This window comes from Scyliorhinus torazame, chromosome 19 (genome assembly GCF_047496885.1).
Source record: "Scyliorhinus torazame isolate Kashiwa2021f chromosome 19, sScyTor2.1, whole genome shotgun sequence".
Classification (NCBI taxonomy): domain Eukaryota; kingdom Metazoa; phylum Chordata; class Chondrichthyes; order Carcharhiniformes; family Scyliorhinidae; genus Scyliorhinus; species Scyliorhinus torazame.
Window position 1 is genome coordinate 108,271,285 of NC_092725.1, and position 12,430 is coordinate 108,283,714.

At 47.7% G+C, this 12,430-nt stretch overlaps 1 protein-coding gene across 9 annotated transcripts in view; it reads right to left on the reverse strand.

The window, feature by feature from the left end:
- LOC140396417 (ubiquitin carboxyl-terminal hydrolase 15-like) overlaps positions 1-11,888 on the reverse strand; it is a 231,410-nt gene extending 219,522 nt beyond the window's left edge. The window contains exon 1 of one of the 9 annotated variants that reach the window (XM_072485038.1): positions 11,546-11,882. In XM_072485038.1, the coding sequence (XP_072341139.1) occupies positions 11,546-11,634 (89 nt within the window). In that variant the 5' untranslated portion in view covers positions 11,635-11,882. Of the gene's footprint in view, positions 1-11,545 lie in introns of all 9 variants that reach the window. The other 8 variants (XM_072485025.1, XM_072485026.1, XM_072485029.1 and 5 more) reach the window with 8 other exon arrangements.
- Positions 11,889-12,430: the final 542 nt, after the last annotated feature.

A 12,430-nucleotide genomic window follows, 5' to 3' on the forward strand; every position in this document is an offset into this window, starting at 1 on the left:
AAAATGAGATTAGAATAGTGAAGTACCTGGTGGTTAGCACGGGTGCGATGGGCCAAAGGGCCTCTTTCCGTGCTGTAAAACTCTGACTCTATGACAACCGCAGATACATGGAGTTAGGCCACAATTCATGATCTCACTAAATGGAAAGAGGGTCTTGGCTGGCCTGATAATTTGGGGAATTATAATAGTTAATTGTCTTTCCCACTCTCTGGTACTTTTCTCATATCCTCTTCTGAAAGAGCACTAACAAAAACAAAATCACTTCAATTCACATGTTTACCTGAAAGTCATACATAGATGAATAAACTGGCTGTCAAGGAAAATTGAAAAGCAAAAACATATTGTGACACATGAAAAATCAATGAAGATTTTACTTATAAACAATGTTGGCTGAGTGAATGGGTTCCCTCTCGAGCTTAAGCCTAAACTCAGAGCAGTTACATCATAAGTCACAAACAATGCAAAATGGCATATCAGACCTCATTGTTCCACTTTCTGCATTTCTAGTCATATTGAATCGAAAAACCCCTATACTACACACAGCTTTCCACATCACAAATTATGCTAAACTGACCGTCAAATGCTTGTCAATATTCAAGTATTTGACAATAAGACAACCATTTATAATGCAATGTTTAATCACATTAGTGTATATAACCAAAATGCTGCAGAGAAAGTCATAATACCTTAAAGTTTGGAATCTTTAGCAATATAATAAACTTGTTATCCTGTCAATTATGTTTCAGGTGTCACTCTGAATAACTTACATTCATGGAGGGGTGTAGGAGACCTAATCCTCAAAGAAAAACTTGACAACGTTATCACACCTCCCAAATACCTCCCTCAAAGGTGTCTCAGATTGATGAATTACTAAGTGTTAATGAAAGTGAACTCTGGAATTTAAAACTGGTCTCGGTAACGATCATGACACCTCATCATGAAATCATAAAAACACATAAGAAATGTCTCATTCTGGAAATATGGTGTTTTATAGGTCTAATTGTTAAATTGATAAAATTTGAAAATTCTAATAGAAATATTTAAAATGATGTAAAAATGAAATCATAAAAAACGGCCGGTACAGTGGCTAGCACTGCTGCTTCACAGCTCCAGGGACCCAGGTCTGATTCTGGCCTCGGGTGACTGTCTGTGTGGGTTTCCTCCGGGTGCTCCGGTTTCCTTCCACAGTCCAAAGATGTGCTGGTTAGGTGGATTGGCCGTGATAAATTGCCCCTTGGTGTCAACAGGTTTGGTGGGCTTAATGGGTTACCGGGATAGGATGGAGGCGCGGGATTAACTTGGGTGCTCTTTCCAAGGGCCCATGACGACTCGATGGGCCGATGGCCTCCTGCTGCACTGTAAACTCTATGAAACCTAGCTGGCTCACCAAAGCCATGTCTGTTGTCCTTAACCTGTTCTGGTCAACATGTGACTCCGGGCCCCACAACAATGTGGCTAGCTCTGAACTACCTTAGGCAACTCAGTTCAAGGGAAATTAGGAATGGGCAATAAATGCTGGCCATGCCAGTGATGCCTATATAGAATTCCTACAGTGCAGAAGGAAGCCATCTGCATCAGGTCTGCATAGACCCAAGGGCCACTCCTATGCCCTATGCCGTAACCACATGCATTGATGATGCCAATCCACCTAACGTGCACATCTTCGGACACTTAAGGGCAGTTGATCATGTCCAATCCACCTAACCTCTAAATCTTTGGACCACGCGGAGGAAACCCACGCAGACATGGGGAGAACGTGCAGGCCCCACACAGTCACCCAAGGCCAGAATCAAACACAGGTCCCTGGTGCTGTAAGGCAACAGTGCTAACCACTGTACTACCATGTCCAATGAAAGAAAGGGCAGCATGGTAGCATAGTGGTTAGCACTGTGGCTTCACTTCGCCAGGGTCACCGGTTCGATTCCCCACTAGGTCACTGTCAGTGCGGAGTCTGCACGTTCTCCCTGTGTCAGTTTCCTCTGGGTGCTCCGGTTTCCTCCCACAGTCCAAAGATGTGCAGGTTAGGTGGACTGGTCATGCTAAATTCCCTTAAGTGTTCAAAAAGGTTAGGAGGGGTTATTGGGTTAGGAGGATAGGGTGGAAGTGAGGGCTTAAGTGGGTTGGTGCAGACTTGATGGGCCGAATGGCCTTCTTCTGCACTGTATGTTCTATGCTCTAATATAAATAAATGACCAGTCAATACCCCTTTTGTACTGCTGAATGAGAAGGGACTGTTGGTTAGGACATCAGATAATTCTTCAAATAACACCATGGTATATTGTAACATACATCTGAATCAGACCAAGTAAACAGGGCCTCAATTTAACATTAGATTCAATCCCACCTTCAAAGATGATCACTTTCGCCATTACTGTGAGGAAATATCAGCCTCTGCCAGGAGCAGAGTTTGAACACCAGAACTTCAGACTCAGATGCAAGAGTGCTACCAATTAAGCCTAGCCAACCCGAGGGAACAGTCGCATAATAATGATGTTACTCGACTACTAATCCAAAGGCCTAGGCTAATGATGACTGAATGAGTAAAGAAAGGCAACAGCCACAAAGTTACTGTGAAACCAGGTTTTCCACTGATAATTTTGTATACATCAAATATATATTTTGCTTATGTAACCTGAAAATAATGGCAATTGAAGGCAATGAAAACAAGATCAGATACGTATAAATTCATGGCATCATGTCATATAGTATAGTGTGTTTATTGGTGGCACAAATTCTGTCATGGCAACATTTGCTCTGCTATGGCTGATTTTCTGCATTCAACTAATCCTTCAGAGCTGAATTCCAAGACATAATCTTGGACACTCATGACACAAGACCACTAAAACCAAATCCCTTTGGCAACATCTGAACAGCTAGACAACACAGCCAAGATATGAAAAGGATAGACTGGTGTTAGGTAGCTATACAATAAATATTTCCAAACTGAGGCTGTGTGGATTACCTAAAAGTAACAAAAATCACAAGCTTGCTAGAATCAAACACAGGTACAAATGTCAAGCATTAGGTGGCCATGACACACTCTTGAAAGACTATTGGTTTCAGTAAGGAATAGAATTCTTATGGAAAATAATTTTATTTCTCTAAAGTCCATCATAAATTAATATATTTACAATTAGATACAAGATTTGACTAGATTCTCAAAACTTCACTGATCTACCTGCATCATCCAAACTCCCAACATTGAACTGTAGTCTCAGTGCTGTCTTTTACTGTATATACATTTGATATGTTTAAAAATTCAAACCAGTTTTCCGGGTGCGGCGATGACCAGCTGAGTCGCACGTTTCGGCAGCTCCCTGTGAAACGGACTTTTGGGCTCTTGATAGGAGCCCCAACGGCAATTTTAACGGCTGAAAACACCGTGCGGTAAACCAGAAGGGTGTTCCCCCTGGACACGGATGGAAAAAGGAGAGGAAAGTGGCCGGATTGCAGCGGATCCTTTGGAACAACGGCAAGGAAGGCAAGCAGAAACCAAGATGGCGTCGGAAGGTGGCAGTTTCATATGGGGCCCTGAACAACAAGAGTTTTTGAAACGCTGCGTGGAGGAGATAAAAAAGGAAATGAAGAAAGAGTTGTTGGCCCCGATATTACAGGCGATTGAAGGGCTGAAAGAGGAACAAAAGACCCAGGAGCAGGAGCTTCGGGTCGTGAAGGCGAAAGCAGCTGAGAATGAAAACGATATACAGGGCCTGGTGGTGAAGTCGGAGATACAGGAGGCACACCAGAAACGATCTGTGGAGAGGTTGGAGGCACTGGAAAATAACGCAAGGAGGAACAACTTGAGGATTCTTGGCCTTCCTGAAGGTGTGGAGGGGGCGGACGTCGGGGCATATGTGAGCACGATGCTGCACTCGTTAATGGGAGTGGAGGCCCCGACGGGTCCGTTGGAGGTGGAGGGAGCATACCGAGTTATGGTGCGAGGACCGAGAGCAGGAGAAGCTCCCAGAGCCATAGTGGTGAGATTTCTCCGTTTTAAGGATAGAGAAATGGTCCTTAGATGGGCGAAGAAAACTCGGTGTAGTAAATGGGAGAACGCGGTGATCCGCGTCTATCAAGATTGGAGTGCGGGGGTGGCGAGAAGGAGGGCGAGCTTTAATCGGGCCAAAGCGGTACTTCACAAAAAAAAGATAAAGTTTGGAATGCTGCAACCGGCAAGACTGTGGGTCACACATCAAGGGAGGCACCACTACTTTGAGACGGCGGATGAAGCGTGGACTTTTATTGTAGAAGAAAAATTGGAATGATTGGACTACGAAAATGAACGTTTGGACAAAGTGGTGGGACGAGTGGGGGGGGGGGGGGGGGGGCGAAGAGGGATTGTATTGTATGATTAATCCTGCGGTATGGTAACTTTTCTTTCTCCCACAGGTGGTGATGGGGGGAGGTGGGGAGGGAGAGGAGATGGGGCGTTGGCCATGGGAGGCGGGGCCGAGGGAGAGGCGCGGGCTTGGTTCCCGCGCTATGATAATTATGGCGGGAATAGAGAAGCAGGAAGGAGGGGGCACCGCACGGGGCGAGCCGTGATCACGGGGGGAAGCCGAGGTCAGCCAGAGTTTGCTGACTTCTGGGAGCAACATGGGGGGAGTAATTACGCTAGCGGGGGGTCTAGCGGGGGGGGGGGAGGGGGGAATTACTGGGTTGCTGCTGCTGGGGAAAGGGGGGAGTGGGTGCGGGAAAGGATGGGCGGGGGGGCACCGTCTGGGAGAAATACAGCCGCGTGGGAACTGGGCGAGAAGCTGGAAAAAGATGATGGCTAACCGGCAAGGGGGGGGGGGGGGGGGAAGCCCCCCAACTCGGCTGATCACGTGGAACGTGAGGGGGCTTAACGGGCCGATAAAGAGGGCACGAGTACTCGCACACCTTAAGAAACTTAAAGCAGATGTGGTCATGTTACAGGAAACGCACCTGAAACTGATAGATCAGGTTAGGTTGCGCAAAGGATGGGTAGGGCAGGTGTTCCATTCGGGGCTGGATGCGAAAAACAGGGGGGTGGCTATATTAGTGGGGAAGCGGGTAATGTTCGAGGCAAAGACTATAGTGGCGGATAACGGGGGCAGATACGTGATGGTGAGTGGCAAATTACAGGGAGAGATGGTGGTGTTGGTAAACGTGTATGCCCCGAATTGGGACGATGCCAATTTTATGAGGCGAATGCTAGGACGCATCCCAGACCTAGAGACCGGAAAGCTGATAATGGGGGGAGACTTTAACACGGTGTTGGAACCAAGGCTGGATAGGTCGAAGTCCAGGACTGGTAGGAGGCCGGCAGCAGCCAAGGTGCTTAAGGATTTTATGGAGCAGATGGGAGGGGTGGACCCGTGGAGATTCAGTAGACCTAGGAGTAAGGAGTTCTCGTTTTTCTCCTATGTCCATAAAGTCTATTCACGCATAGACTTTTTTGTGTTGGGTAGGGCATTGATCCCGAGGGTGAGGGGAACGGAATATACGGCTATAGCCATTTCGGATCATGCCCCACACTGGGTAGACTTGGAGATAGGGGAGGAAACAAGAGGGCGTCCACCCTGGAGAATGGATATGGGACTAATGGCGGATGAGGGGGTGTGCTTAAGGGTGAGGGGATGCATTGAAAAGTACTTGGAACTCAATGACAATGGGGAGGTTCAGGTGGGAGTGGTCTGGGAGGCGTTGAAGGCGGTGGTTAGGGGGGAGCTGATATCAATAAGGACACATAAAGGGAAGCAGGAGAGTAAGGAACGGGAGCGGTTGTTGCAAGAACTTTTGAGGGTGGACAGACAGTATGCGGAAGCACCGGAGGAGGGACTGTATAGGGAAAGGCAAAGGCTGCATGTGGAATTTGACTTGCTGACCACAGGCACTGCAGAGGCACAATGGAGGAAGGCGCAGGGTGTACAGTATGAATATGGAGAGAAGGCGAGCAGATTGCTGGCACACCAATTGAGGAAAAGGGGAGCAGCGAGGGAAATAGGGGGGGTGAGAGACGAAGATGGAGAGACGGAGCGGGGAGCGGAGAGAGTGAATGAAGTGTTCAAGACATTTTATAAAAAATTGTATGAAGCTCAACCCCCGGATGGGAGGGAGAGAATGATGGAGTTTTTGGATCGGCTGGAAATTCCCAAGGTGGAAGAGCAGGAAAGGATGGGATTGGGAGCACAGATCACGGTAGAAGAAGTGGTGAAAGGAATTAGGAACATGCAGACGGGAAAGGCCCCGGGACCGGACGGATTCCCAGTTGAATTTTACAGAAAATATTTGGACTTGCTCGCCCCGCTACTGACGAGGACCTTCAACGAGGCAAAGGAAAGGGGACAACTGCCCCCGACTATGTCAGAAGCAACGATATCGCTTCTTTTAAAGAAGGAAAAGGATCCGCTACAATGCGGGTCCTACAGACCAATCTCCCTCCTCAATGTAGATGCCAAGGTCTTGGCCAAGGTAATGGCAATGAGAATAGAGGAATGTGTCCCGGGGGTGGTTCATGAAGACCAAACTGGGTTTGTGAAGGGGAGACAGCTGAACACGAACATACGGAGGTTGTTAGGCGTAATGATGATGGCCCCACCAGAGGGTGAAACGGAGATAGTAGTGGCGATGGATGCCGAGAAAGCATTTGATAGAGTGGAGTGGGATTATCTGTGGGAGGTGTTGAGGAGATTTGGGTTCGGAGAGGGGTATGTTAGATGGGTGCAGCTGTTGTATAGGGCCCCAGTGGCGAGTGTGGTCACGAATGGACGGGGATCGGCATATTTTCGGCTCCACAGAGGGACAAGGCAGGGATGTCCTCTGTCCCCATTACTGTTTGCACTGGCGATTGAGCCCCTGGCGATAGCGCTGAGAGGTTCCAAGGGATGGAGGGGAATACTTAGGGGAGGAGAAGAACACCGGGTATCTTTATATGCGGATGATCTGCTACTATATGTGGCGGATCCAGCGGAGGGGATGCCAGAAATAATGCGGATACTTGGGGAGTTTGGGGATTTTTCAGGGTATAAATTGAACATGGGAAAGAGTGAGCTGTTTGTGGTGCATCCAGGGGAGCAGAGTAGAGAAATAGAAGACCTACCGTTGAGGAAGGTAACAAGAGACTTTCGTTACCTGGGGATCCAGATAGCTAAGAATTGGGGCACATTGCACAGGCTAAATTTGACGCGGTTGGTGGAACAGATGGAGGAAGATTTCAAGAGATGGGACATGGTAGCATTGTCAATGGCAGGGAGGGTGCAGGCAGTTAAGATGGTGGTCCTCCCGAGATTCCTTTTTGTGTTTCAGTGTCTCCCGGTGGTGATCACGAAGGCTTTTTTCAAAAGGATAGAAAAGAGTATTATGGGTTTTGTTTGGGCCGGGAAGACTCCGAGAGTGAGGAAGGGATTCTTACAGCGTAGTAGGGATAGGGGGGGGCTGGCACTACCGAGCCTAAGTGAGTATTATTGGGCCGCTAATATTTCAATGGTGAGTAAGTGGATGGGAGAGGAGGAAGGAGCGGCGTGGAAGAGATTAGAGAGGGCGTCCTGTAGGGGGACCAGCCTGCAGGCTATGGTGACAGCCCCATTGCCGTTCTCACCAAGGAACTATACCACGAGTCCGGTGGTGGTAGCTACACTGAAGATTTGGGGACAGTGGAGACGACATAGGGGAAAGACCGGAGCACTGGGGGGGTCCCCGATAAGAAACAACCATAGGTTTGCCCCGGGGGGAATGGATGGGGGATATGGAATGTGGCAAAGAGCAGGTATAACGCAATTGAAAGATCTATTTGTGGATGGGAAGTTTGCGAGTCTGGGAGCGCTGACCGAGAAATATGGGTTGCCCCAAGGGAATGCATTCAGGTACATGCAATTGAGGGCTTTTGCGAGGCAGCAGGTGAGGGAATTCCCGCAGCTCCCGACACAAGAGGTGCAGGACAGAGTCATCTCAAAGAAATGGGTGGGGGACGGTAAGGTGTCGGATATATATAGGGAATTGAGAGACGAAGGGGAGACTATGATGGACGAACTAAAAGGGAAATGGGAAGAAGAGCTAGGGGAGGAGATTGAGGAGGGGATGTGGGCGGATGCCCTAAACAGGGTAAACTCGTCGTCCTCGTGCGCCAGGCTAAGCCTGATTCAGTTTAAGGTATTACACAGGGCACATATGACTGGAACACGGCTCAGTAAATTTTTTGGGGTGGAGGATAGGTGTGCGAGGTGCTCGAGAAGCCCAGCGAATCATACCCATATGTTTTGGTCATGCCCGGCACTACAGGGGTTTTGGATGGGGGTGACAAAGGTGCTTTCGAAAGTAGTAGGAGTCCGGGTCGAACCAAGCTGGGGGTTGGCTATATTTGGGGTTGCACAAGAGCCGGGAGTGCAGGAGGCGAAAGAGGCCGATGTTTTGGCCTTTGCGTCCCTAGTAGCCCGGCGCAGAATATTGCTAATGTGGAAAGAAGCCAAGCCCCCGGGGGTGGAGACCTGGATAAATGATATGGCGGGGTTCATAAAGTTAGAGCGGATTAAGTTCGTCCTAAGGGGGTCGGCTCAAGGGTTTACAAGGCGGTGGCAACCGTTCGTCGAATATCTTGCGGAAAGATAGATAGGGGAGAACAAAGAAGGCAGCAGCAGCAGCCCAGAACTTGGGGTGTGGGGGGTGTAGCCTGAGACAAGGCAGTTGCCAATTAGGGCTAGTTTTTATTTTTGTTATTTAATATTTATTTATTTGTTGTTGTTTTCTTTTGTTCTTGTTTAAATAAAAAAGGTCATTATTATCTGTATTGTTATAATGTTGTGTAAAGGATGCACAATGTACTGTGTTGGTTGACCAAAAATTTTCAATAAAATATTATTTAAAAAAAAAAAAAATTCAAACCACGTCAAATGAAAATAATGCTGAAAAGATGATGCAAAACTGGAAGGCTGCATTATTGTATTGGATACACAAAAATGGATTGCCCAAGTCCTAAAGTAGTACCATATAGAGAATAAAAAATTGCAGAAGTGAATCTCGCATGGAAATAAACCTAGCAAGAGTTTCAGATGGCGTTGAATCATTAAGCATAATTAAAACACTTAACAATATTAAGTTACAGATTTTTGCATATTTCAGGGTTTTTTTGGTCAACAACTTTGTCAACACTGAATCACTCCACAGTGCATTAATCTCTTCTGCAGTCTTATAAAAAAATGCTGAATTTGAATTACCAAACAATTCACATTTGCTCCCACTTCATGCAAGGAACTTTGAATTAGCACGGTAGCACAGTGGGTAGCACCGTTGCTTCACAGCTCCATGGTCCCAGGTTTGATTTCCGGCTTGGATCACTGTCTGTGCAGAGTCTGCACGTTCTTCCTGTTGTTGAGTGTGTTTCCTCCGGTACACCGGTTTCCTCCCACAAGTCCCGAAAGACGTGCCGTTAGGTAATTTGGACATTCTGAATTCTCCCTCTGTGTACCCGAACAGGCACCGGAATGTGGCGACTAGAGGCTTTTCACTGTAACTTCATTGCAGTGTTAATGTATGCCTATTTGTGACAATAAAGATTAACTGCAATACATAATTATCCAGAAAACAATTCAAATTTAAAGAGTGTTGCTTATTGCATTAAAGATTAACGGTGGGCATGTAAAATTCCACCATAATAATAATCTTTATCAGTCCCACAAGTAGGCTTACATTAACGCTGCAATGAAGTTATGAAAATCCCCTAGTCTCCACACCACTGCGCCTGTTGGGGTACACGGAGGGAGAATTCAGAATGTCCAATTCACCTAACAAGTACATCTTTGGGGACTTGTGGGAGGAAACCGGAGCATCTGGAGGAAACCCACGTAGACAGCGGCCCAAGCCAGGAATCGAACCCAGGTCCCTGGCACTGTGAAGCAACAGTGCTAACCACTGTGCTACCATGCCGCCCTCCGTATTCCCCACCACCACAATTTCCTGTCAAGATTCAAATCTCCAATGCTTTGCGACAGCTGTGGTTCTCAACCCTTCATAAATTACAATTCAATAAAAACATCTCGGCAAGCATTCTCTTTCACAAAATGTTCCAAATTCCTATCACACCCAATCCACCACCCGACTCAAAATAATCAACCTCCTTCGAAATTGGGTCGCTTTACATTTCCTATCCACTCCGCCATTGGCTACAGCTCAGTATTTAAAGGGCTTTAACTTCCAATACACATATGGCACTTGTACAATAACACTTTTAATACGCTGTTATTACATGTTCGAACTTCTATTACCCCTTCCCCATCTCCTCCAGCAACAGAATGACAGATTATAGCTTTCTAAACTTAGATTGTTTGAGAGTTCTATAATCGTGCTGCCGGGAGTTACAACCTGAGGCGAAGACTGTTTCACAAGAAACACTGAAGAACTTCGGCTCCAGTGCGATTTTTATCTTCCTACTTATTGACCACAGTGCAACGGAGTGCATCAGTTTCAACATGTTAAGCTAAATGACAACACAATCGCTAAACGCTGTAGCGATAAAGGGACAGGTCATGGCCAGCACAACGATCTGATAAATACTGTACTAACAAACCATCAAGAAATGTGGGCAACTTATATCATGTACAACATATCATTCAGTTAGAATTGAAAGCATGAGCCTTGGCTTGATACCAGAATTTTTAAATGAATCAGGGGTCAATGGTTCAAGTTACATTCTACAGACTGGAGTGCAATCTAGGTTGACACAGAGTAACTGCTGAACCGAGGGAAGCTGTTTTCTTCTGGATGAGGCGTGAAAACGAGGCAAAATCTGCCTGCCCAAGTGTAAGTAGAAGATGCCACGGCACTGTGAAGGGCAGGGACTGTCCTGACTAGCATTTATCTCTCAGTCAACACCAATAAGACTGGCTTTCATTGATCAGACTGCTGACTGTGGGACCTTGTAAAAACAAATTACTGCGGATGCTGGAATCTGAAACGAAAGAGAAAATGCTGGAAAATCTCAGGTCTGGCAGCGTCTGTAGGGAGAGAAAAGAGCTAACGTTTCGAGTCCAATGACTCTTTGTCAAAGACTGTGGGACCTTACTGTGTGTTTCCCAGATTGCAACAGTGTGAAGGGCGAGATATAAAAATGCTCTTTATTGGTTGTAAAGCAACGAATTGATGATACAATTTTACAACAGTGGGCACTTCTTCGTGTCACTTCCCAAGCATTTCAATTAATCCCTTAAACTGCCTAGTGTTGGAAGTGCAGGAGAGAACGCACCGCCTGAACTTCAATAACAAGTGAGGCCGACTCCTGGAGCTCGCTGTTGGTGCTGGGGCGAAGCATTGTCCCGGCAAAGGATCTTCCTCCAGCCTCGGTTAACCGGCGGGTCAGCGACAACACGAGCAACAGCAGGAGGCAACCTTTGGCAGCCCAGAGGCCTGCGGCGGGTGCGGTCAGTCAGTCGGTCGGCTCCCACCCAGTTCCCCCACAGCCGCTCGATCCCGCCAACGGCCACAGCCAACCCGGCCTAGTGCCGGCTTCGTGCTCTGCCCCTGGCAGGAACGGCTCGCTCTCTTCCCCATCCCCTCCTCCCCCGCATTGTTTTCACTCCCGCTCCGGCCTCACCAGGTATCGCCCTTCTTCAGCGGTGTCTTCATCAACGCCGCGGTGTCGGCGCGCTGCGTCTCCATCTCGGCCGCTCCGCCCTCCGCCATGTTCGCTAGCAACCGCGCGGGGCATTCCGGGAACCCCCGCCCCGCCAGCCGGCGTCAAAAGACGGCGCCAAAGAGCGCGGCCGGCGACAGGAGACACCCTTCCCTGGGAGGACGGCGCCTCCTCACCTCCCAACACTGGAGGACCCGTGGGCCTCCCAGCGCTCGACTGCGAGAAGCGGACAGAGTGAATCCAATCTGTCACAAATCAGGGTTGCCAACCCCACCAGGATTGGACTGGAGTCTCCAGGAGTTGAAGATCGATCACCGGGAAGCTGCTGTGTTTAATCCTGGAGAAAAATCATGGGGAAATGTAATTTTCTCTCTAAATCTTTGAACATATCTCTTTACCAAATATTAAAAATATTGAAAATGAGGGAGGGAAATACTATTTGACTGACGGACAAGTATCATCCATGAGGCAATGAGTCTTCTTTCACTTGACATAGGAAAACATTGGATGGATGAAACCTCCAGAAATGCATTTAATCACATGCGCCCATTTCCACACAATTTATGAGGAATTGTTTGTTTCATTTCACAAATGGGCATAAAACTAAGTTACATTAATTCCAAGATTAAACAGCAAAAGCGCTGGAAGGACGCAGCAGGTCTGGCAGCATCCTTGGGGAGGGAAAGGGAGTTAATGTTTCAAGTCAATTAGGACATCCGGGGCAGCACGGTGGCAGTGGTTAGCACTGCCGCCTTATGGCGCCGAGATTCCAGGTTCGATCCCGGCTCTGGGTCACCGTCCGTGTGGAGTTTGCACATTCTACCCATGTTTACATGGGTTTCGTCC